Below are 27,118 nucleotides of genomic sequence, written 5' to 3' on the forward strand. Positions count from 1 at the left end.
TTTTCACCTGTCATGTGATCCGGTAGAGGAGTCTCTATTTTGATATGACACATTTGACGGTTCCCTCAGTCCACAAAATGAAATGAGATCTTGTTCGCAGGTGTGGTGGTGGTGGACATAGCCATATGAAATGCCACGGCTGATGTTATGCGATATAAACATCTTGAAATGTTATGTCATTGTGTGTGAAAATGTATATGCACCCGTTAGGAATGCCATTATGCTTTTCTTTTTATTTCCTCACAAGGATATTTCTGTGTTCAGAAATCAGGGAGAGACATGAAACCACAGACCGCTTATCACAAGTGTGCCTATATAAAACAGGTCCCCTCCATGTTAATTCTTTGGTTATTCGGTGAACACAAAAAATGATTAAAGTCTACTCCATTTTATTGAGCTTCCTCACAGTTGCCTGAGTTCAAATCTGGATTAGGTCATGTGAAATTGGATGGTGTGGCCTTGATCCCCTGCGGAGCGGGCACTAATCCCCCGGTAGGGCAATCCTCACACTCTGCGCTTGTTCAAACAATGCTCCCACAGGCAGAAAAATAACCCACAGACAACAGTGCATGTGTTAGTGTACACAGTGGAATGCTGTGTGTCCATTTCATCACCGATGAATCCAATTGCACAGTGGACAAACTATATAAAAAAAAACATTTTAAGTCTTTTGTACCTCTATATTTGTTTTTGTTTCATATGACAAGCATCATTTTATTGAGAAATATGCATTACGTTGCTTGATTTTGTAGGCCTGCATTGTAAAAATGGACATATCTGTGTACATGGATGTTTCTTTGATCTAAAACACTGGAATACACAAATGTCAATGGCTAGCCTACAGTACATGTGATTATTATTTCTGTTAAGAGATTTCAGTCACACAGTCACACATTTTCTTTAGATGTTAGTTATAAAAAGCAACATTTCCCAGCTCATATAGGCTACTTCTTATCATGCCATATGTGAAAACCAGTAGCCGACTCTGAAACAGCAATGCTTTGTTGTTGCGCAGTGAACCATAAACGTTGTAGCCTATTTTTAAATCAGTGCCTGCCAATGAAAGCTTTACTTCCTTTCTACTGTAAATATTCTCAACACACTCGTATATTATTGGTCTATATGTGCCTGGAAAACTAGAAACCCAATCATGTAACAGTGCGCTGAGATATTGTTGCATTTCACCATACTTTCGACACGGTTACAGTTTGACAAGCACACCGACTACCCTATCACTGTGAGCTACAGATACAAATAAAAATATCTACCCAATCATACCGCAGCAGAGGAAGGTCCACCAAGTGAATTATTGTTGACGTCAAGTCAAAGCGCACCTTGCTCGTTATCAAAAGCACAAAAGCAACAGAGAAGAAGTGAAGGGGTAGCAGGACTTTCTTAAGCCAAAACAAAAGTAAAATAACGACTAATTTATTTCTCTCTACTGCTGTCGAATGTTTTGGTGGCATGAACAGAAAACTATAGCGGCGGGGAAATGATCGAGGCAGGACCATTAACTAGTGAAAGCTAGCTGACGTTGAATTTCTCTAAAGTTTACGGTGGTTGGCTAGCTGGTTAGCTAGCTACCTCCACGGCGCTGGCCTCCTCCTTAGGTCTGCAGGCCCCTGTCTACCCCTTCGTCTCACGTATGCTCAACCGTGCCCCAGAAAGATGGTGTCGTGGATGATCTCAAGAGCTGTTGTGTAAGTATAAGTCTCTACATATTGGTTTTCTCTTGTGAATCGACGTTTGGATTCATGATGTTTACGGAAAGTTTCTGTTTTGTTGAACGGTAGTGCTAGCTAACTAGCCAAGCATGCTATCCTAACAGATGGAATTCAGTACTAACACACATATCGGTTTAGCTTGTAACTTTAGCCTAGCCTGTACGTTTGTTTTCCGAAGACAGCTACGGTAGCACGCTAGCTATTCCAATAGCTGTCCGCGCACCCTCAAAGCCTAACGTCAGCTAACGCTAGCAAGTTGGCCACGAATGCCACATTGGTGTCACTGTAGAAGCTATATCTGACCATCTTCTGTGGACGAGAACGTCAGATAGCTCGCTGTATGTTCTAGGTCCGAGCGTAGCTGGCGTTATCTTGTCAAGCCACATGCTATATATGTAGTGTTTTGCTCTGCTCCTCTTTTCCTTGACATTGCTGGAAGGTCAGGGAAATTGTGTATCTATAATGTGACAGCAGGACGCTTGTAGCTAAGGTTGGCTAGGAAGCTAACATACCACTTTCTGTTGATGGAGGCGAAGTTGCTAGGTGTGTTTTTTATTTTCCCCAGCCGCCCGTTCGACCTCTGTTTCCGAGTGGCGTTCCAAAGCCTCCCAACTAAGGTTCATATAACGTTAGAGTTATTTTAACGTTGCAGTCCAAATTTTGGATTAGGCGAGTATCTAGTAGTTGTAGTCTATATGCTTTTCTTTGGTAGTCTGGGATCCTTATACTGTGTTTTGAAATGACGGCTGTTGTTATGTGATACTGTGATTCATGAACTGTAACAACGTGTTTCAGGAAAACACATGACCACCACACCCTAACAAAACCTGATTATGCATATGAATCATACCTTCCAGTTTGTGCAGGTGCCTCGGGTTCAACATGTCAATCTACAGTCAGTGAATAGTGTGGCTGTTGTCTCTTAAAAAACCTAAGGTTTTTTCTCAACCTTTTCTCTCTGTTACAAATGGATACTGTCAAGGTAGTGCTATGTTTAAATATTAGTCAGCTTCAAACAGAAAACCTGTTCTCCTAATATGGTCATCTGCACACAAAATAGAAACCACAAATCATGGAGAGACTGCCATGCTATATGCAGCTGCACAGGTATTTTAGAAGCCTCCACTGCCATAAAAGTCATGGCGTGCATTAAGAACATTGCAGGTCAACAAGTGCCACGCAACCTGTAGCATTCTAATAGAGCTAGCTGTAGAATTCTAATAGGGCTAGCTGTTTGTGTTCTCCCACCTGGCCTCTCAGGACTACTTTAGCTCTCCGAGGCTCTCTGAGGCTGCTGTGCGAGTTGATTGTAGATGATTAAGGTAGCTATAAAACACTGTAATTTGACTAGGAGTCACAGGATGTTGTGTACTTGTGTCATACACTATAATTTCCCCATGGAATCGAATGCCTAAGGTTTTAGTCTTTTTTTGTCCTCGGTTGTTTTGCCAGGAGAACTCAGTGACCCTCCAGGGCTACTTTCTATGAAACTGCATGCGCGTGGAGAAAGGGGAAGTGTGTGACCATGGAAAAGGAGGCATGCCATAAATTGACTAGCCTAACTATTCATTTATCTTTTTAACCACCGATATGGTAAAGGCTTGTTCTTAAGCACTTGAGAATCTGTGTCGATTGGACGTCCTTTCTCTGGATGTTAAAAAGACGAAGAAAACTAAATGTGATAAGATTAGGGTATTATTTGAAGGGCATTGTATGGACCAGTGTTTCCCATACATTGACTTTTATTTGTGGCGGCCCACCACAATATCAACATTGACCACCACACAATGATTTTCCAGGTTGTACTAAATTGTGCTTAAATCTGGTTAGCATCATAACCACGCTGCGCTAATTTGCTAAAAATTGTTGCATTCAAGTTAATTCCGCAAACCTACCACCACAAATATAATTCAATTCTGTGGGTAACACTGTGGACCTTTTATGGCTTTTGTAGGATGCACAACATTCTACTGTCAAGAAAAAAGCTGGAAATACTGAATTGTCTGAAGGGGCCTACAGAAAACTGCAGGTTTCTGTGGTTAGGTACACTTTAAAGATGCATGTTGTACTTTTACAAGCTGGCGTAACTGACATTACCTAGTGTCTGCATTCTGTTGCCTAGCAATACGTTGCGCTCAGCTTTAAAAACAAATGACATTGGATCAAAGGTTGTAGGCTTTGTAGGTTGCAGGTTGTACCTTAATCTTCAAATATGAAACGAATCAGAGAAATGAGGACCTCGCATGTTTTTGTATGATTTGTTCATCTCCCATGAGAAATTCAGATACCCCTCTATTGCACTTCCCTTGGCCAGACTTTTAAAGAAAAAGGGTATATGATTTTATGAGGTTAAGACTATATTGCCAAGGCATTGTGATAAACTGTATTCTATCACAGTTTTGCTGCTTAAAGAAGCCCTATGCAGGTCTGGTTATGTGTCTGGGTTTTCGCCGGATTTGGGCTCGCATTTTTCACGACATAGCTCCCCCTGCAGCTTCGTGCTACGCTAAACCCCCACTAGCTAGCAAGCTAGCCATCAAGAAACCAAGCTAAACACATACATTTACTTTTGCAAAAGGAGATCTGTTGACTAAACACCGTTTTCCCCTTTCCCTTTCACTAAGTGGTGTTTGACAAACAGCTCTGGCCACCTTGCATAAACCTGCAGATTTGAAAAAACGAGTTTTGCCGCATTGCTCCTAGGTCGGTCAAGATGACGCCCCCCCCCCCCCCCCCCCCCTTTCCCCCTTGGAATTTTTCACAGTGCAGAGAGGTGCCTCGCTCACAATATTACATAACATGTTGTGAGAACCTTTGTGTTTTGTCTGCTCTCCTCTCAGATGGCTTTCACCGAGACACTTTGTGCTTTCTGGCACACTTTGCACACATCTGTTGCTGTAGTTTTTCTGCAGCATTGTTTTACCCTTATTGTATTCATTAGCTCTTACAACTGCATTGAATTTTAATGCACTTTTAATGCTTGTTTTTGATCAGAAAGCTGATTATGGCAATCTGATTGTTAGATGAATGGTCTTGGTTTTATTGGTTGGTTTGGCTTGGTTTAGCTATATGCCTCTTGTCAGAAGCCCGGAGGGCTAATGTCAATCCAAACTAGATGGCCTGCGCGTTTCATGTCTGGTGAGTTTACTGCCTCTCATTGTGTGTCTGTAATGAGATTCCTGAGGTTGCTTGCCTCTCCAGTTCTAGTACTGTCTAACCTATGGAGAGCCTGCTGGGGCTTATGGGAGTAAATATATCATTGTACTATTCAGTGTAATCCATACATTTAATCTATACAATCCATTCAGTAATCCTTGACCTTGTGTGCATTTTAGATGGTAGACAAATGGCATTAGTGTAGCTTAACCTTTAAGATATTAATGCTGCGATTGGCCTTTTTCTTGAAAATGTTGGTCTTTATTGTGTCCCTGCCCAGGTTTCTCATGAGGTGGGTGGGATGGAAAAACAAATCTCTTGGCAATCAGACCTCCACCTTAGTAGCACAGCACAGGGGCTTTCCCTCAGTTTTCCCTCAGTTCTCTCTCTCTCTCTCTCTCTCTCGCTCTCTCTCTCTCGCTCGCTCGCTCGCTCGCTCCTCCGTTTTTGCCTTTTTAGGGGAAGAAGACGGCCAGATCTGGACGAGCTATGCCAGATGTAGGGGAAGTGGGTGCAGGGGTTTGTTCGGGCCCACGGGCCAGGCTGGGCCTGCTCCCTATTACGAGCCCGAAGCGTTCCGGCTCCATCCGGGCCTGCGGGTCAAGGCGAGCAGGAAACCTGAACCCCCCCAACCCCCCGGCCCAAAACACGGTGTCAAGGCACCCCCTGTCTGAAGGGGCCTCTATTTTTTCAGCTGTTGACTGAGAGGGAGGGAGAGGGAGGTAGAGGGAGAAAAGAAAGCAGTGCAGAGTGGCGGGAAGGAAGGGATGATGGGATGAGAGTGATCGAGAGATGGGAGGAGTGGGGGGGTGGGATGGTGGGATGAGAGTGATCGAGAGATGGGAGGAGTGGGGGGGGGGGTGAGGAGGAAAGTCTGAGAAAAAAGCGAAAAGGAAGAGAAAGATGTTGAGGGTGAGCGAAGGAGATGGTGTGGGGGGGGTAAATTGTTTCAAGAGCTCTGCTAGGCAGACCCCCATTTCCTTCGCTGGCCCCGACCACAGGAAGAGTCGAACACTTTGGGAAAACAGCAGCACTTCGAGTGGGGGCGGAGGATTGGGTGGGTGGGGGTTAGTATTGGGAGCGGTGTTGAGGTTCGAGTGGAGGATAGGATTGTGGGAGCGGTTGCTTTTTTCTGTTTTTGTTTTGCCGGGGGCTTTGAGTTGTACAGTATTGTAGGTCAGACCACAGGGGAAGCGTGAGTGAGCGAGCGAGCGAGCGAAGCTCCTCATAAACACCTTTTTTACGAGGACAGTAGAGAACCCCATCCCGAAACAGCCATTAATCATGTGCCAGATCTTTCAGAGGTCATTTGGCCTACATGTACAACAATAACTCTACTGGGAGAGAACTGATCAAGCAGAGAGAAATCTGAAAACTGGAATGGGTTGCAAATTAATATATAATATAATATTTGAAAATTGTCATCTAACCAATGTCAAAAAAATCATATCCTAAAGGACTGCTTTTTAGTGCTCTTCTTTATTTCAATTTCAACATAGCCACTCCTGTTGCTGCCTGTGCCCTTTTGCCCGAGTTGAAGGCACAGTTAAGATCCTCGTACGATGCCAAATGGGTATCCTGATGACCACTCCTTAATGGGATCCAGTCATGGCTTTTAGGATGGTGGCAAGCTGCCACTGGAACTTGTCACAAAATTAGCTGCCAAACTGTTCTGATTAAATTATTTGAAGCTGCTAAACATAGCTCTTTTTGAAACAGGATAGTTAGTGACTAGAGGATGAAGTTTGATAGGCTGTGAGAGTTTGTGCTGAATTAGCGGTTATTGGATTGTGTGTGTGTGTGTGTGTGTGTGTGTCTGATTTGACACCATGACTAGAGCTTAGAAACGAAACCCCTGTGTGCTGAAACGTAATTGTAGTGCTTCTAGACAATGCAGTTCAACACCAGGGCTAGCGTAGCAACCCCCTCGACCGCACTGTCCAGGTGACACCATCTCCCGCACATTTGTGGCAGGTTGCTTGACCCGTTGCATTGTCTCCCGTCTCGATTACCCGTCCGCCTGCCCGCGCTCCCTGTTATCTCGGAGCGTCATTTGATCTCCACGCCACACGAGACACTCTGTATAATTCAGCACCTCACGGGGCAAGCCTGGTTCCAATTCCCGCACTCGCATCGCATTGTATCACATCGCACCGCACCGGACCGCACCGGACCCTCCCTAGTACTAGCCTAATGCGCTCTTGTCTTTCCCGCTCGCTGAACTCACGCTGTCTCATCACACGAACAAAGATGGATGCCATTAATGTCACTTCTCCAGAGAGTGTCGTCGCTCAAGGAGGAAAACTGTCCCTGTGTCTTTGTTCTTGTAAGAAGTCTACGGCAGGAGTGGACTGGTTGGTCATTACCTGCCTGCGAGTGCAACCCGATCACTCGCTGATCTGGTGACGTGAAAATGAGAAATTAGAAAGCTTTTTCTTCAGTACTATTATGGACCTTGATAATCATTTTAGTTTACAACTAGACAGCAACAACTGATGAAGTCGCAAAAGCAAAAGTGATGGAAGTTGCAAATAAAAACAAGTTCACCGACTTCAGGCTGTGTTAAAACAGGTGTTGTGTTGACTGTACCCTGAACGAGTTTATAGCTGTGTCATACACCCAAGATGTGTACATCAGGCATGTAACTACTACAATAACATGTTTTCATGTTTGCTAGCTCCATAGTAGGCCTACTCCATGTCTGAATAAAATTTAAGTGTATCATGAAAACGCATAAAGAAAAGTACAGCTCCTCAAGTCATAATGAGCAGGTAGGCCTCTATATTTTGTTCACTCTATTATCAAGACCAGACGCTGTCACAGGTAACACACTAACCATCGCATAGTGTTATGCCAATGCTGGGTACAGGCAGATTGCATCTTTATAGTTGCCTGTATGATGTGACAGACTTGGGTTAATATTTCACCAGGTCCGAGGGCTCGAGGGATGAGTTAAGTAGCAGAAGATTGGACTCTACAATGTCCTAAATTGGAGATCCAATGTAAGTTATTGATGTAAACAAAATTAAGTTAGCTCCAGCATGAGTGTTATTTTTTCCTGTCACAAGTTCACATCCACCCTTGCTTGCCCATATTTTATTTCAGAAAAAAAACAAAAAAACATGCCGTTGTCGTATAGTGTAGAGGCATTTTCCCCAAGAACACACATTTGTGTTTCTTCAGTTAGCATTGCAGTAGACAACATAACGTTATCCTGACGTTAACTGTTTTCGATACTGTACTGTATGGATGGTACCTACAGGACATGCCTTGAATTCATAATATTTAACAATGCAGTGCTAGGGACAGATCAGATGGCTTGAGACTTGATTTGAACTTGCCCCTCAAAGACTTGAGACTTGACTTGAGCTTGAGCTCAAAAGACCTGAGACTCGACTTGGAGTTCCAAAAAATGACTTGTGAACATCTCTGGCTTCAGCTAATGCTGACGTTGTTAGTATACAAGTCAGGCTCCATTGCACCGCACTGCAGGTTAGTGGAACTGGATCTGCGTTGTTGTGTGTGTGTGTGTGTGTGTGTGTGTGTGTGTGTGTGTGTGTAAAGGATGGGTGGGTGGGTGTTTCCTATGTCACCGGGGATAGACTCTGTGACGGGAGCACAGATGCTGACATTTGACCCTGTGACACGGGCAACGGCGAGTAACGAGACCAGACACTCTCCTGGGCTGAGCGTGGGTTTATTTTTTGCTTCTTTTCCCCGGCTGCTTTAGCCACAGGTTCTGTGGGAAGGGAAAAAAAGAATTCCCCTCGCTGGCTTACCCAAGTTTTCATTGCAGCACAAACCGCAAGCAATTACATGAAGCTAAAATGGCAACCATTATGTGGAAAAAACCTTTTCATTCAGCACAGTTGGCTTTTGTTTGCCTTTTTTATAATCCTTGCAAAAAAATGCGAAATATAATTTATTTATTAAAATAAAGCCACTGGTTTTATTTCGGCCCGTTTGTAGTGGCAGAATGAAGGCCAGTCAGTTGAAAGTGAAACTCTGAAGGGACATAGATTGCTCTCAGCGAATTCTGTGTTGAAGCACCGAATATCGGTCTTGTCTTAAATCTGTGTAGAATCAGACTCAGACCAGTTGGGGGGCAACAACTGGTGGTTGTTAGCAGAAGGCCTCTCTCTCTCTCTCTCTCTCTCTCTCTCACTCTCTCACACACACACACACACACACTCTCACTTTCTCTCTCTCTCTCTCTCTCTCACACACACACACACACACACACTCTCACTTTCTACCCCCCCCCCCCCCTACAGAGGCGAGCAGGAGCAGTTCCCCAACCCTGCCAATTACCGATCCCTCCATGTGGGGAAGTGGAGAAGGGAGAGGGAGGTGTGCTGCCCACGCAGGGGAGGGGAAGTGGGAAGGTTGGGTTGTGGGGGGGGTTGGGTTGTGGGGGGTTGGGTTGAGACGCACGCAGACCTGCCGCCGACTGTTGTTAGGACCATTTGCCGCTCCGCTGTTTCCACGGCAACGGGGAGAGAGATGAGAATGGCCGCTGCCGCCAAGGTAGATCCGTAGAACTGGGGGGGGGCGGCATCTGATGAGCATCATGTAACCGTGAGTGCAGTGACCAAGGCAACCATTTACTGGGCTAACTGGGAGTTATGCTCTTTTAACATGTTGCCGTCTGCAACAAATGATGCTGTGGAATCTTCAATAGCATACAAATGTGTCTGCATGTCATGATGAAATGATGCCTCATTTCTTTAAGAAAAAATAGCCCCTCCTTGTGTTAAGATTGTTTGTTTGCTTTGTTTCTTGCATTCAGTACTGAAAATCTGTGTGTGTGTGTGTGTGTGTTTGTTTGTTTGTCTGCTTAATGGAGACTGGGATCAGTGCTCCGTTGGGTGAATGTCTACCCAGAGACTGGAGCATCGAGGGCCGACAGTTTAAATTTGGAAGCGGAAGGAAGAGGAAGGAGGTGCTCGCCCGATTTAGAACACCTCTCAACGTCTCGCTCGCTCCTGAGTCAGGGATGTGTGGGCATGCCGGAGCGGGGCTGGGGGTTGTGTGTGCATTAGCCAAATTACTGTGTGTGTGTACTTCATTTAGGCTGCAGCACTGTGTGTGTGTGTGTACTTGATTTAGGCTGCTGCACTGTGTGTGTGTGTGTGTGTGTGTGTGTGTGTGTGAGATTTAGGCTGCAGCACTTTGTATGTTTAGCTGTGTGTGTATACTTGATTTAGGCTAATAGCCTTGTGTGTGTTTAGCTGGGGTTAAAAGTGTGCATGCATGTCGTGTGTGTCAGAGAGAGAGAGTGAGGCTAGGTAGGCATACTAATGAGAAAAGGTGCATGCATTTAGAGATTATAAGTCTCGTGTGTGTGTGTGTGTACACAATTGGATCTCTGTGGGTAGGACCCGCCATATCTAAGCGTACTGGTGTCCTTACAATTAGCAAGTACCTAATGGGGGCTCTAACTGAACCCAAACTGATCAAACACCAGATGTCCTCCATCGTTATATGGCTGCCGTTCTCCATCTAATGATATTGACTCTTTGCTACTGAGCCTTTGCACGTGCCATCTGCAACATGCAGCAGTGCAGGGCCTTCCTTTAGTAATCCTTTCTTTCTTTCTTTCTTTCTTTCTCTTTCTCCTCTCTGTCTGTCTCACTATACACCTCTGTGACGGCCTGCTGTTTTCACTCTCTCTCTCACACACACACACACACACACACACACACACACACACACACACACACACACACACACACACCTTCTTGCTGGTCACCAAGCCTTTGTTGTTGTTTTGTTCCTCCTAGCTGTCCTTTTTTTCCTGTGCACATTGGCAGCCACTGTAAGGCCTGTTATTTACGTGCCTTGTAACAAGAGGAGGGGTGGTAGGGGGTTGCAGGCAATCAAACAGCTGTGTCCTACTCTCTCTCACACACACACACACACACACACACACACACACACAAACCGTGCACTAATTTCCCAGTGCTGCAGGGGGAAGCTTTACAACTGGTGAAGGGAAGGTGGGGGGTTGCGCTGATGAAATGAAACTAGGCGCTTCCTTCATCTCTCTCTTTTTTTTTTTTCTCTCTTTTTTTCTCACTCCCATTCTATCACTTTCTCTCCCCCCCTCTTTTGGTGTGTGTGTGTGTGTGTGTGTGTGTGTGTGTGTGCTCCGTGGGATCACCCGCACAGGCCAGCGGAGTGGAACATAATGAATGAGAATCAGCTGAGAGTGCCGCTTCCAGATAAAGCGCCTGGCACCATTCCCATTTTCACACACACACACACACACACACCCTTACACCTAACTCAACACGCACACATACACTTAAATAGATGCACACACACACACACACACACTAAAAGATGCATACAGACAGACACACACACACACACACACACACACACACACACACACACACACACATATATTTAAACAACACATCCATACACTCATATGTATTGCATATTGGCATACACACACACCTTCTGATATAGAACCCACTGCACACACATGCACACATACACACCATACACACACCCTGTTATACATCCCATTACACCATCTCACACACATACACAAAGCCACAGACACACACAAAGCCCACCCCTCTCTGTACCCCAGCCTTGCTAGCACACAAAACACTGGCGTGAATTAGTGGAGCATTTGAAATCCAGCTACTCCCATCTATAACCCGGCAAATCCCACCTCCACACACACACACACACACACACACCCCTCGTACAAACACCCACCCCTTCCAGCAGCAACTGTCCTCCATGTGTGGAGGAGTTTGTGTTCGCTCTGTGTGTATGCGCTCAGTAGCAGTGTGTCTGTGCACTAGTGTGGGTTATTCTGTGTGTCTGTCCACCATGTGTGTTTAACAAGTGTGCGTGTTCATGTGTGTGTCTGCATGCATGTGTATGTGTTCTGTCCGTGTGTGTGTGTGTGTGAGAGAGTGAGGGGGAGGTGGGAGAGTAGAGGAAATCATTTGTTTGTCTTGAGACTGCAATCAGCAGGAGGAAACCGAACAGGCAGGTCCGCTTAGTGTCCAGCTGGACCCCCAGGCTGCTGTTCTGCTCTCTCTCTCTCTTTCATCTCATCCATCTCTCTCCTTTCTCATTCTTTTCCAACATTTATACATCTCTCCATGAAAGAGCTGGGCACGGCTAAAGAGCAGGGCTAACAGCGGCTAGCGGCGGCTGAAAAGCAGGGCTAACAGCGGCTGAAGAGCAGGGCTAATAGCGGCGGCTGAAGAGCAGGGCTAACGGCGGCTAGCGGCGGCTGAAGAGCAGGGCGAACGGCGGCTACCGGCGGCTGAAGAGCAGGACCAGCGGCGGCTAGTGGCGGCTGAAGAGCAAGGCTAACGGCGGCTAGCGGCGGCTGAAGAGTAAGGCTAACGGCGGCTGAAGAGTAAGGCTAACGGCGGCTAGCGGCGGCTAAAGAGCAGGGCTAACGGCGGCTAGCGGCCGCTGAAGAGCTGGGCTAGCAGAAGCTGAAAAGTTCAAGTTCCAACTTCCATCGTTGTGCCCCTGAGCATGGCCCTTGTAATATAACTGACATATATATGATTGACGTTTAGTGGATTTGGATAAACGCATCTGCTAAATGAATACATGTGTAAATGTTATTGAGAGGATTTACACATCACAATGCAGGTAACACTCACTCCTTCCAAGAGCCAATGCATCATGTGTGTCCACTCTGTCTGTCCACAGGCTCGTCTTCGGCACTCTCTACCCAGCCTACAACTCCTACAAGGCTGTTAAGACCAAGAACGTCAGGGAATATGTAAGTACTGAAACACACACACACACACACACACACACACACACACACATGGACAGGCACAGTACTCTCTCTCTCTCACACACACACACACACACACACACACACAGGCACAGTACACTCTCTCTCTCACACACAAACGCACGCACACACACACACACACACACACACACACTCACTCACTCAAGCACTACTTTCACACACTCTGCTACGTGGCACCTACATTTGGGGAGAGAGGAAAGGCCCAATCAGAGAGGGCGGTTGGAGGGCCGACTCCGGCAGACCATATCTGACCATTAGATCAAATCACTCCAGCTCAGGTCAACTCAGTTCAGGCCAGTAGTCTGGAGATGATCACCATGGAGACCCATGCACATGCACATCAGATTTTATGAGCACTTGGGAGCGTTGGCCTCGTTGATGAGATGTGGCCATAAACTGCATGTTTCCTGTCTATTCATTTCGATCTGTTTCATTTGGGAGTATGGTTATAAAGTCGTGGATCACTGATGATTAATTTGCAGAGATGTTTTATGGAGGGAGCGCTGTTGGAGGGACTTGCAGAGGCAATGCACTGAACTACCCGTCTACCTGTATTGCCAATTGTAAAATGACTCCACTCTTTCAAGGCCAGAACTGAGAGACTAAAGACTAAAAGAGGTTCCTCCCCTCCTCGCCATTCTGGCCATGAATGCATAACTGTCCCAGCATGTTATACTTGTATAGCCTATATTATTAACTATTTATTTTATTATTATTGTTGTTGTTCTTTCCTTTGCACAGTTGAGAGTAGTTGTTGCAATCACCCATATCACTGCTTTTGTAGTGTACCTGTGCGATTATGCGAGTGGAAACTCATTTTCTTGAATGTGGAGTCTCTGTGTACAGCCTTGCGATGTCATGGCCTCGGCGTTTGCGCCGTGAGGAAGCAACTGAAAATAAGCAGTTGCTCTCAGCGTAGTTTTGATTGATGCCCACACGTTACGCCCTCATTCCTGCCAGAGTGGTTTCAGACGTGAATGGGGGAAAATGCTGTGATGTGTTTGTTGGTCAGGCAAACAGACAGGCTGGGATTGGTCAGCTGTTTAGTCTAGAAACTAGGTGAGGTTTGGGTGCTTTTGTGTGGTAGAGGAAGGGATTACGTGTGTGTGTTTGTGTGTCTGTGTCTCTCTGTGTATGTCGTTTCTATGTTGTGTGTGTGTGTGTGTGTGCACGCTGTAACAGGTTTGTTTTTTAACTGTGTGTGTGTGTGTGGCAGACAGGAGTGTTTATGTAACTGCTTTCCTGACCGTGAGTCACAGGAGCAATCTGTAGTGCAGGCCTGAACACGCGAGCGGTTGAGAGAAGCATCTTTGTGTGTGTGTGTGTGTGTGTGTAAGAGAGAGAGAGGCCCTGGAAATGTTGTGGAGATTGACAATGGTTTAGTGTGTGTGTGTGTGTGTGTGGGAGGGTGAGTGATGGCAACAGGTGCCTCCAGAGGAATGCTAATTTTGGGGTGCCACCTGCGATGGCACAACAAAGGCATCCCTCAGCCAATGTGCCACAGCCCCTGGGAGCACACAAACACACGCCGTTGCCATGGCTACCGCTGGCGCTCGTTGGGGAAGGTCATGTGACTCTTCTGTGACTCACTCGCTGCAAGGTTTTTAAGAGCCCGAGCCTCTGATAGATTTGTTGCTCGGTTTACCTACGGCGAGGTTAAAGATTGGGCACTCGTCTTTTGTTCTCGAGTGTGTGTGTGTGTGTGTGTGTGTGTGTGTACGCGCTTATGTCACGTGTGTGTTAATGTCTCAAAACACACACTGACTGACTGAATGACTGACCTCTGTGTGTTTTTAGCCCATATTTGCATGATATGCGTTTTAGTAATTTAGCAGAGACCTTCATCCTGAGTGCCATTGCAGTACCACTAGTATGTGAACTCTTACAGGTAGGCTGCCCCAGGTGCGTAACTATAGCAACTGAAGCGTTCCATTCACGGCAACGTATGCAGCAACCAGTTAGCTTCCACTGTAATCAATGGAACTGGCTACACCAGATGTGATAAGGCACATACAAAATTACAAGTTGAACAAAATTTGACTAGTCTTCTAAAATTATTTTTATTGAGGCCTTCGTCTAATGCGATGTCACAGTGTTATGCAGATATGTGAGCTCTCTTGGTGTCAAGTTCATGACCGCAGTGCTGTTGGCCCCGTGCTTTACTAGTTAAGCCACAGGAACTAGTGTTACATAAATCTACAAGTGTTGTCACATAGTTTATGGGTGTTGTGGATACAAGTTTTGCACCAGTCACTTAACATAAGCATATGAAAATTAATAATATTAATTAATTAATTAATTAATTAATACCAGGCTAATGTTGGCATTCTAGAGAGGGACAAAAGAACAGGAACTTCTGTGAACTTTAGGCCACCTTTCAAGAAATGCACTCATGCTTTTAACTTGGTTATAGACGTGTAGTCACTTTTTTGCCAGCAACAAGCATGCACAGCAAGCCTAGGTGTGATCATCATTTTTAGACATTCTTACAGGAAATTAAAAAAAATAATTCTCAATCCTCATAAAATCATAGCAAATTCGATTTCGAGAATTCAGTCATTATTTTTGCTGCAGCAAACAATCACAACAAACCCTGGCAAGATCTGGGAGAGACTGATGTCCACAAACATCATCCCCTGCCCCACACGCATCACCTTACTGCCCCACACACATCACCTTAATGCCCCACACACATCACCCTACTGCCCCACACGCATCACCTTACTGCCCCACACGCATCACCTTACTGCCCCACACATGATCACCTTACTGCCCCACACATGATCACCCTACTGCCCCACACGCATCACCTTACTGCCCCACACATGATCACCCTACTGCCCCACACATCACCTTACTGCCCCACACACATCACCTTACTGCCCCACACATGATCACCTTACTGCCCCACACATGATCACCCTACTGCCCCACACATCACCCTACTGCCCCACACATCACCTTACTGCCCCACACATGATCACCCTACTGCCCCACACACATCACCTTAATGCCCCACACATGATCACCTTAATGCCCCACACATGATCACCTTAATGCCCCACACATGATCACCTTAATGCCCCACACATGATCACCCTACTGCCCCACACGCATCACCTTACTGCCCCACACGCATCACCTTACTGCCCCACACGCATCACCTTACTGCCCCACACGCATCACCTTACTGCCCCACACATCACCTTACTGCCCCACACATGATCACCTTAATGCCCCACACATGATCACCTTAATGCCCCACACGCATCACCTTACTGCCCCACACATCACCTTACTGCCCCACACGCATCACCTTACTGCCCCACACGCATCACCTTAATGCCCCACACATGATCACCCTACTGCCCCACACACATCACCTTAATGCCCCATAGTGGCCCTGCCTCATTTGCAACATTCTCATCTGAGAGCAAACGATCACAACAAACCCCGGCGAGATCCGGGAGGGACTTATGATGTCCACACACATCCTTACTTGACTGCCCCTCACGTTCTTATCTGGAGCTGCAGAACCGAGAGGAGCACAGCGCAGCGCATCGGTTCTCCGTGTGCAGCAGCAGATCAGAGTGATGCAACTGGCTGCTGCGCTCCTGAAATCGGTTCTGCAGGCTCTGAGACGGAGCCGCCGCAGAGCTGTGCAGTCACAAACACCGCTGCACTGCGGCACATATAGAACACACTTTTATGGTCTTTATTATTCCGTTTTTATTTAGTTTATTACTGATATTATTATTATTATTATTATTATTATTATTATTATTATTATTATTATTATTATTTAAGCTATATGACTATTTTAAACTGGTAATTTCAATGTTAATGTAATATTTATTGATGTCATTTTAAGCTGACAAAAGCATCTGCTAAGAACCATAAATATAAACCTATAGCCAAATCTAAACATGATTTCATCAATTGCTATTGCATTTGGGTTTGAGGCATGTTGTTTACAAGGGTTATTTACTTTCCTTGTTGTGTACTTTCTTGTGCCTAATTAGTGAGTTTCACACATTGGCTCCTTTTAAAAGGGTCTTGCTTAGTTGACAACATGGAACCCACCCTCAATATGTTATTTATACTCTCCTTCTTAGCATTAACCCCTAATATCAGCAGTCCTTGTTGTCTCATTTGACCAGACTCCCCAATCGCACATGTAAAAATGGTTTTACAGACCACCTGTATTACTTGATTGATAAGATTGTATACTAAATTTCTATGGTTTATTATATTCAGCGTTCTGTACAAATAGTCATTTGGTTACTCACCCATGGGATGAGGACATGAATCTACAGGAAATAGGAAAAAGTACGCTGTTATGAAAGCATTAAAACGACTAAGTGTGCATAGAGCCATCTCACTCCTTAAAGGTATACTAAACAACGGCAGTATTCATGTGAGGTGTACATACCATTTCCACAAATGAGCCAAGCAATTATTTGAAGTGGGTGTTGGCCAGAGTACCCTCTATCTTCTGACCATTTCACAGGATTCTGTGCACAGACATAATCATACCCAGTTAGGCAGGTATTGATATTCAGATAGTTCTGCTGCGAGCGGTTCTCCGGATATTCGATTATCCACGCACATCCTTAATTCTTATGGTTCTTGTGGTTGGGAACCAAACTGTGTGCTGTACTGGAGTGAGCAGACCTTTTGTGGAGCTGCAGAGTTCTCCACAGGCCTGCCCTGACCTCAGTGTGGTGGGTGTCTGTTTGTCTAAGCCTTCCCAGTGGCTGTTCGATCAGTCCAAGAGTTGTTGGCAGTCTCCGTGCCCTGCTGATTGAGTTAGATCCGAGCCAAAACCCAGATTTGAGGTCTCCGCCTTTAAACCACATTGGCGGAGAGCAGGTAGGAGAAGTCGTTCTCGTTGGTCCTTTTCTCTCCTTAAGAGCACATGCAAGTTACGGTGTCTAAGAGTGTGTTTAAAATCTGTAGTATGTTTTCAGTAGTTTATCTCTGGGGCTTCCGACCAGTGGTCCAGGGCCAGAAATGGTCCTTGACCAGGTATTCAATAACGGACTTATGTAGTATCACTATATATATTTATAAACACAATTTTTTTTTTTTACCTAGTCTTAGTAGTAGTCATAGTAACCTAGTAGTCTTCAGGTTTCTTCTTAGTCAGAATGGTGGTCCCAGGGTCACAATTGGTTTAAAACCTCTGGTTTAGTTTCTACACTTTATTTACAGTCGTTGTTGTGGAGCTAGTTGCTGTGAGCGAGCCTAAGCTCTTCATGCCCGTGGGATTGGCTGCTACACCCAGAGACTGTGCAGGGACAGTTCCGTAGAGGGTGACCCTTGTTCTATATACAGCCCTCATGTCTGTGTATGTGCGTACCAGTCCTCCGGTTTACATCTGTGGCAACGAAAATGAGTGTCTTGCGAGGGGGAATGTCTGAACCGGGCTTGATGGATCATGAAGTCGGCTAAATCTCAGGACTGCAGCAATGAGTTAAGTTCTCTCTCTCTTTCTTTCGCTCGGTAACGACTCCCAGATGGTAAACTCCGCATCCCCTGTCGGCCCGTCCCAACATTAAACAGCCAGCCATCCCAGAGAAAGAGAAAGAGAGAGAGAGAAAGAGGGAGGGAGAGAGAATGAAAGAGGGGGAGAAAAAAAGAGAACACGCCACTCCAGGGAGACCTCATCAGTCACCCTCCCACAGAAGAGAAGTCTGAATGGAGAGATAGAGAGAAGGAGAAGGAGAGAGAGAGAGAGAGAGAGAGAGAGAGAGAGAGAGAGAGAGAGAGAGAGAGAGAGAAAGAAAGAGAGTGTGAACCAGGGGGGAAAACCGAGAGAAGAGGAGAACCAGTACAAAGGTCATGTTTGTTTTTCTAGTCTACCGCAATATTTTGTGGAAGAGAGAGAGAGAGAGAGAGAGAGAAGGAATGGAAAATGGGCCTGTGTTGAGAATGAGAGAGGGATGGTGTTGGGGTAGAGAGAGAAAGAAAAAGAGAGGGAACAAGAGTGTAAGGATGGGAGAAGAGGGGAAGAAGCACAGTGAGAATGAGGGGGGGGGGGGGGCTAAAAGACATTGGCAACGAAAGAGGGAGAAAGAGTGAGTGTCAGGAAAAAGAGAAGCAGGCCTCCCCTGCCAGTGCTGTGGAAGGAGCTGGAGAGGCACAGCGCAGTGCCAGAGCATTCCTCCGGGGGCGCTGTAGAGGCACAATGCAGTGCCAGAGCATTCCTCCGGGGGCGCTGTAGAGGCACAATGCAGTGCCAGAGCATTCCTCCGGGGGCGCTGTAGAGGCACAGCGCAGTGCCAGAGCATTCCTCCGGGGGCGCTGCCCTGCTGAACGTGTCAGGACTGGGAGGCGCAGAAGCCTGGTGGGGGGAGGGAGGGGGCGGGGTGGTGGGGGGGGACGGTTGGAGGGAGCGTAGACTCGTAATTGAGTCCCTCGCCGGCCAAAAAAACGTCCGGACAAATGATGCTTTTGTGTTCTGCTACGTTTTTTTTTTTTCTCTCCTTTCAATTTTCCTACCACTCTCCCTCTCTCTCTCGCTCTGTTCTTCCCTGCTTGCTTTCATAGTTGCGTATGTAACCAGGATTGCTGCTGGTTTGCGTACAGCAATGAAAGAAAAAGAGGGAGGGAGGGGGTGATGTGGAAAAGTTGCCTCTGACTGATTGAGGCTGGTGTGTGTGTGTGTGTGTGTGTGTGTCACATTGAGGGCTTTTTAATGCCCTTGTGTCTGGAGGCCTGGGAGCAGCAGAGAGTAATGACATCATTGTGAAATCGCACAACTCTGCTCTGCACTGTCTGTCCAATGCCATGAACGCCATGCCAACGCCAGGTCTCTCTCCACTCGGCTCCACTGTCCCTGCGCTGCCCGCAGTGTACGGGCTGACCGGCCTACTCCCTACGGGCTGACGGGCTGATGTATGCCGGTGAGCCTGATTTATGGTCTTTTGAAATGGAAACATCTATTTTCGCATCTAAACTTTGTACCTTTTCATTCCATATCCGTAAGCCTCCGGAAAGCGTGTAAATGTCAGACAAAATGGATAAAGAGGTAGTGGATCGTGAGGAGATTTGCCAAATGTGCCAAAAAACTGTTAAAACGGGTTAGAAAATGAATTGCTGACTGTTCCTTCAAGTTCGTACATTTGCATAGAGAGATAAAGGTCGATGAGTTGCTGTCACTTCTAGCCTACATTATCGGTGAACGTAATGAAGGATGCTGAAATGGGCCGTCACCGTTTAAGTGTGCTCCTGATGACTGATGTCAGAGAACCCTCAATGCCATGTGAGAGAGGGCCCATTAAGTTCTCACTTATGAGTGAGTAGCTTAGTGCTCTTAGCGGCTCAGTGCGTTCACAATGCCTTCTAAAAATGAGCAGCTAAGTGAGAAGATGAATGAGTTTCCATATGTTGTGTCAGGGTAGTTTTCCAAAGATGCACTGCTGTTGGCTGGTACCCTCTGTCCAGGAAGGATTGATGTAGGTCATAACTGAAGATGAAGAATGCTTAGGAAGTCGGTGTTGACAATAAAGGCATTCTATTCTGTTCCGTTCAGTTCCATTCTATTCAGTTCTATTATGTTCTGTTATGTTCGGTTCCATTCTATTCTAGTCAATTGACCTGTCGCTAAGTGCCACCCTTTGAACGCTGATGAGCCAATGACAGTCCAGCCTCAATGGGACTCGGACATCAGCTCGGACAACTCCATAGGAAACAACAGAGAGCAAGCATAAAATGACAAATTAATGGTTATTGATGGAGTTTATTAACTCAAAAAACCCCGACGGATAACCATGGTCAAACGTTTTACATGGGGGACGTGTAATTCTGATAGCTGGTACCTCAAAGGCTAGAAAACGGGGTATATTTTCATCAGCAGTAGCCTACAGGACGTCTCTCGCGTAATGTAGGCTACTAAACCAACAACGTGGGCACAGGTTCCCTGTTAAATCCCAAGATGAAAATGCTCATTAACCAACTACTATATTCTTACTACCTTAAATATTAACGTAACCTAACATATCTTAGTATCAATCTTCCACTAGCTAGCTAGCTAGCATTAACGTCAGTGGTTTTTGCAGGTGATTTGCACGGCTACTCGCCACAACTGCTTGTCACCTTGTATGTATTCTAAAATTTTGAATACACCCCTCCATAGCATAATTAAGTCTCTTTTGATAGCTTCTGGAGGAAAGTAAATCCTCTTATCGATCAAAACGTCCTCAAAGCCTGCTTTTCATATACTGTCAGCTGCCATTGTCCATAATGTATTTCTAATCAAGTCTGGTTTGATTGTCCGTGTTTTCACACGGTAACAATGGGTTGCGGGGCTTAGCGACAGGTCAATTCTGCTCTGCTCTAGTAGTTTCCTGACTCACTATCTTCTGCTCATCCTAGAGCATCTTGACCCAGATTGAGGAGCTGTATGCTGCTCATACCTCTGGTCTCACCGGAGTCGTGCTGAACTGCTGACTGCTGATGTTAAACGGGGGGGGGGGTCCTATTGATCTTTCTCTTTTGTGCAAAAAGTGGTTAATTTTTCATGACCAAAACAGAACTGATTGGCCTACTGATGAGGGCAGAGGTGTGTGTGTGTGTATCTCTGTGTGTGTGTGTGTGTGTGTGTGTGTGTGTGTGCGCGTGTGCGAGCACATTTGAGTGTGTGACCGCCATCAGAGCTGGTCAGCAGTCAAATGAGGTGTGTGTGTGTGAGTGAGAAAGAGAGTTTGAGCGTGTGTGACTGTGTGTGGGTATTGACTGACAGTCAGTTGGGGATGTGCTGATCTGGCACATTCATCGATCACCCGTCAGACTGTGTGTGTGTGTGGTCAATTGCTGCTGCCTCAGGCGAGTTCACGGGGAGGTCACCAATTAAATGTGACGGCGGGTTGTCAGGCAGTTCCTGCTCCCGATTGGTCCATCCTCTCATCTCAGGGCTGAGGCTGTGAGGCGAGGGCTGGGTTCCGGCTGAGGCGAGGCAGGGTTCCGGCTGGGTTTGGCTCGGTGAGGCCAGGGCCAGAGTGAGTCTCTCTGGAGGCAGTGGCAGTAGTGGCTCACGTGAGCAAGTGGGGAGGGGGGACATGTCTGTCCGTCTACTTTGTCTCTCTGGCTGGCTGCGGCGTGCTCGCCTCTGGCTGAAATTGAAATGCTAAGAAAGCCCTTGAAAGCCCCTAGTGTAGCTTGGATATGAGGGAGGGAGGGAGGGAGGGAGAGAGAGAGAATATATGTGTGTGGGGGGGGGGGTGTATGAGGCAGGGTAAGAGAGTGATGGAGAGAGGGAGAGGTGGAGAATACTAACTAGCCCTCTGCTGCTGCTGGGCGAAAGAGAGAGAGCGAGAGAGCTGGAGGAAGAACGAGCAAGAACGCGTGAGCAAAATGAGGTAGTGAGAGTGGTAGAGCGAGGGAGTGAGAGAGAGGGAGAATGTGAATGAGAGGAGACGAGAGGAGGAGAGAGGGAGCGAGGGAGAGAGAGAGACGGGAGGGAGAGAAAGAAAGAAGCTAGAGCAAGCTCGACAGGATGGAAATTAAAGTCACGGCAGTAATGATTTTTTCTCTCTTCCTCCTCTTTTTCTCTCATCCTCCCTTCATCCCCCCCCCTCCCTCTGCTCTGCTCTGCTATCTGTCTATCTCCCCACTCGTCTGTGTTTCTGTCTCGTGTGGGGAGAGGCGCTTCGATTGCATTGACATTACTGAAGCAATTTCTGGCCTGAGAATATTCATTCACCAGCAGAATACAGAGAGAGAGGGAGTCACAGACAGACTGTGTGTGTGTGTCTTTGTGTGTGTGTGTGTGTCTTTGTGTGTGTGTGTGTGTGTGTCTTTGTGTCTTTGTCAGATGCTTGTGTGTGTGTCTGTCTGTCACATGAGTTCTGTATGCGTGTGTGTGTGTGTGTGTGATTTGTCTGTTTGTAGCAGTGGTATGCATTTGTGTCAGTGTGTGACCCCTCTTCTTGGTCATTACAGTCCTCAGTGTTCAGATTACTGGGAGGCTGTTTAGAGTGACATATTAGTAGTGGTATTTATTTATTGTATGATGCATACCACTGGGGGCTGTGGTAGCGTTGTGGCTAAGGAGCTGGGCTAGCATGCAGTAGCCTATGGTAGCGTTGTGGCTAAGGAGCTGGGCTAGCATGCAGTAGCCTATGGTAGTGTTGTGGCTAAGAGCTGGGCTAGCATGCAGTAGCCTAAAAAGGTTGTGGGTTCATATCAAGTTCATTGAGCAAGGCACTTAACCCCAAGCTACTCAGGGGACCGTGGTCCTTGTAATACAATTGACATATGTAAGTCGCTTTGGATAAAATGGTCTGTTACATGTAAATGAATAGTAAAGTGTGTCTCAATGGTTGCTGCCAGCTTTATCTTGATTATTCCCTGTGACACCGCGCTGAAGACGGCAGAGATGAAGATATGGGACTCCTTTGTTTGCGTCTCTAAGTTGTTCTCCCTGCCTCTACTCTTCAGCTGTGTAACATGTATGTTTGTTTTGTATGTGTGTGTGTAGGTGCGATGGATGATGTACTGGATCGTCTTCGCTCTCTACACCGTGGTGGAGACCATTGCGGACCTGACCGTGGCATGGTAAGATCCATCTGTCCACTGCTCTGCTCTCTGCAAAAGATTGGGGCCGTCTCATAGGCTAGGCATAGGACGTTGGCAACACAAGGCTCACACACCTACTGAAAAGCCTTCTCATGGTCTACGCAAGCAACGCTTTACGCAAGCAACACTTTACGTAAGCTACGCAAAAATGGCACTTGTGCTTGCGCTGTGTTATGCGTTGCGTATTTGCGCAACGAAATGTGATATCCAAATTTGCATTGTCCTTGCGTAGCTGGATGTGTTATTGCGTCCACGTTAGCTTGCGTAGACTAAGAAGCAGCTTTTAGGGCCCAACAATGCAGACAGCTATTTCCCACGGTTTACATCGGCTCAGCAGAGGGTTCAGTGGACAAGCCTTGCATCAGCTTGAGCATCAAGCCTTGAGGCTAGTGCACTGGTGCGGAGCGAACGCATGGCAAAAAAATCGCCCACCGATCATAATGTTCTTATTTTCTAATGTTCCCAGATGCTTGCCTACGTAGTGCGCACATTGAACAGTGAAGGCAAAACAATTTCACTGGAGCAGTAGAGTTTGCTTCAGCAAACTTGATGTGTCGGTGAGTCGTCGGGTTGAGTTGCAGACATGAGCTGAAGGAGAAATGTCATCATTGCCTGCAGCCCTTTTCAAATCGTGTGTTTGGCATGCTTCACTGTGGCTAAGCTCTCAGGCTATGGATGATTACTATGGATAGTCTGCCGTAATAGATGCATGGAAGTCTGCCAAGAGGACAGGGGGAAAAGTTAAAAAAAAAAAAAAAAAAAGGCTTGACAGGCTGTCTAGAGACACACTTGCTTACATCTGCTGGCTGTTAGCTAGTTTGCAGCTTGCTAATTTTAGGCAAAAAACTTGAGTGCCTGTTGTTGATTTTAATACAATACTGATGAGATACAACTACGTGTTAATAACTTGCAAGACAACAAATATAAGAGAAAATAATATTACAGAACTGGTCCTGACCATTGGAGGGTTATTGGAGAAATATTAGGGAACATTAGGGAAAGGTCTACAGTAATGTCCCCTGTATTAGCCGCATTGTGTATAAACCGCAGGACAGTGTTTTATGGAAGTTAAAAAAACAACCATACCATATTAGCTGCCCCCATGTATTAACCTCATAGCTGAAGAAATTGCAACATCAATGTATAAACCTCGGCTAATAGTTGGGAAATTACGGTAGTATTTGCGAGCAGACTGAATTGGGTGGAATCAAAACAAACAAGCTACCGTATTTTCCGGACTATAAGTTGCTTCAGTCAAAAATTGTCATTAAGAGGAAAAAAACATATAAGTCGCACTGGACTATAAGTCGCATTTATTTAAAATAGGTGTCCAGTATGTTAATGTAAGACATTAACAGTTATTCAGCTACACAATTTAGCCAATTTGATGTTGGTTAGCTTGGTCTCAAGGACATTAAAATGACAGTTTCTGGTTGCACATTTTGTTGTGATGTCTCCTTTATGCCAGATGTGGACGTTTGTTTGCTTACCCTCGTTTGAACTCAACTTCCGTCGTCCTTTGCTGTGTAATTTGTTAGGCCAGATGCTAGTGGTTAGCGAAATGCTAGCAGTTGGCTTTTTTGGTGATGAACATACTGGGAGGCTGAATAGGCTAAATTAACATAACAAGCCAGCGAGTCACAAGCCTAGAGCGCCCTCTCGCAGCTGTAGATGGTAATATTTACTCCTTGGTTCATGCAGAGATTCATGTAGGTCAGCAGGAATTAACATTTAACAACATGTTAAATTATATATATTTTGATATATAAGTTGCACGTAACTATATAAGTGACCAGCCAAACTATGAAAAAAAGGTGTGACTTATTGTCTGGAAAATACGGTCTTTGTATGTCGTTATATGATTACAGGAATGTGTGTATGTTTGTGTTTGTTTGTGAGTAACAGTTTTGGGGTGGGGGTGGGGGGGGGGGGGAACGATGTTGCAGGAACAATCAATGTTTAATGAAATTAAAGTTGCCTTTTTAATTTCACAAATTTCAGAAATCAATTTGTTGGCATGCCAGTTTAATGGGTGTAATTATGTTGGGTGATTAACGAGTTGCAATTTGGATCTCTCTCTCTCTCTCTCTCTCTCTCTCTCTCTCTCTCTCTCTCTCTCTCTCTCCTCTCTCTCTCTCCTCTCTCTCCCTCTCTCTCTCTCTCTCTCTCTCTCTCTCTCTCCCCTCTCTCTCTCTCTCTCTCCCCTCTCATCTCTCCTTCTACATCTCCATTTCTGCCCATCTCTCTCCCTCCATTTCTCTTCTTCTCACCTCTGGTCTCTCTGTCTTTCACCTTTTTTCTCTATCCCTCTCTACCTCTGTCCATCTGTCTCACTCTTTTGTCCCAACCCCTCTTCCTCTCTGCTCTCTCCATGTCTGCCCTCCTTTCTCTCTACCCTGATTCCTCTCTCTCCCCCTCTCTTTCTCTCTCCTCCTCTCCCTCTCTCTCACGCTCTCTCTCTCCCCCCCCTCTCTCCCCCTCTCCATTCCTCCCTCTCTCTCTCCCTCCCTCCCTCTCTCCCTCCCTCTCTCTCTCGCTCTCTCAACCCCCCTTCTCTCTCTCTCTCTCTCTCTCTCTCTCTCTCTCTCTCTCTCTCTCTCTCTCTCTCTCTCCCCCCCTTCTCCCCCTCCTCTCCTCCTCTCTCCTCCGCTCCTTCTATCCTCTCCCCCCCCCCCCCCCCTCACCCTCTCTCTCTGCAGGTTTCCTCTGTACTATGAGCTGAAGATAGCCTTTGTGATCTGGCTGCTGTCCCCCTACACCAGAGGGGCCAGTCTGATCTATAGGAAGGTCCTCCACCCCATGCTCTCCTCCAAAGAAAGGGTGAGGCACCCGGAACACTATACTATACATATGCGTACACACACACACACACACACACACACACATTATGTACACGCGCACACACACCCTTAACACACTCTCCTCTACTCACACAAACCACTTTCAGAGGACACACACACTACATTCACCCATGTATACACTCACTATGAAAAATACAAATAAGAACTTTGACAAATAGAAGTTTTTCTAATGTACAAGGCTGTTTGCCATCATATGTATACTATTGATATACAACTTCTAGTGACTCAACTCTGGCAGCATCAGAAGTACACCAAACATTATATATTGTTATTGTTTGTGTATAATTGTACACATATTCTGTTCTTCCTCTCCCCCTGTTCTCTTCTGTTCTGCCCCCCCTCTCTCTCTCCCCTCACTCTCTCTTTCTCTCTCGAACAACTGTTGTCTCCATAAGGAAATCGATGACTACATTGTCCAAGCAAAAGAACGCAGCTACGAGACCATGGTGAACTTCGGCAAGCAGGGCCTAAGTATAGCAGCCACAGCAGCTGTGTCCGCAGCTGTCAAGGCAAGTGTGTGTGTGTGTCTGTGTGTGTGTGGGGAGAGAGTATGAGAGTGAGAAAGTGAGTCTATATTTGAGTGTGTGTATATTTTAGAAGAGAAACCGGTGTGTGTTGTTCTCTAGTTCACAGACACACAGTGTATGGATATATCACACTGTATGTGAAATCTTGTTTTTTCGTGTGCAGGCAAAAGAAAGCATGTGAAGGAAACCATGTGGGTGTGATATTATGGCGCTGAGAATGTGTGTGTGTGTGTGAGGACTAGGCTTAGAAAGTGTGTGAGTGTGAGGACTAGACTGAGAAAGTGTGTGTGTTTGACAAAAATGAGTATGAAAGTGGTGTATTTGTATGCAAATGTAATGTGTGTGAATTTGAAAGAAATGGTCCCTGCACACACATGCACTGATGGGTCTCATTCCTTGTAACACACACCTAAGCTGCATGCGGTTCCGTGTGGTTCTGAACATGTGCTTCAAATGCTT

General features: G+C 46.1%; 1 protein-coding gene across 1 annotated transcript in view; it reads left to right on the top strand.

Moving 5' to 3' along the window:
* The first annotated feature begins 1,328 nt into the window (after positions 1 to 1,328).
* LOC121700173 (receptor expression-enhancing protein 3-like) overlaps positions 1,329 to 27,118 on the top strand; it is a 57,559-nt gene continuing 31,769 nt past the window's right edge. Inside the window, 5 exon segments of the mRNA XM_042082976.1 lie at positions 1,329 to 1,700; positions 12,579 to 12,651; positions 23,174 to 23,250; positions 25,971 to 26,091; positions 26,528 to 26,641. Of these exon segments, the coding sequence (XP_041938910.1) occupies positions 1,669 to 1,700; positions 12,579 to 12,651; positions 23,174 to 23,250; positions 25,971 to 26,091; positions 26,528 to 26,641 (417 nt within the window). The 5' untranslated portion in view covers positions 1,329 to 1,668.

The sequence above is a fragment of the Alosa sapidissima genome, chromosome 24, assembly GCF_018492685.1.
Source record: "Alosa sapidissima isolate fAloSap1 chromosome 24, fAloSap1.pri, whole genome shotgun sequence".
Classification (NCBI taxonomy): domain Eukaryota; kingdom Metazoa; phylum Chordata; class Actinopteri; order Clupeiformes; family Clupeidae; genus Alosa; species Alosa sapidissima.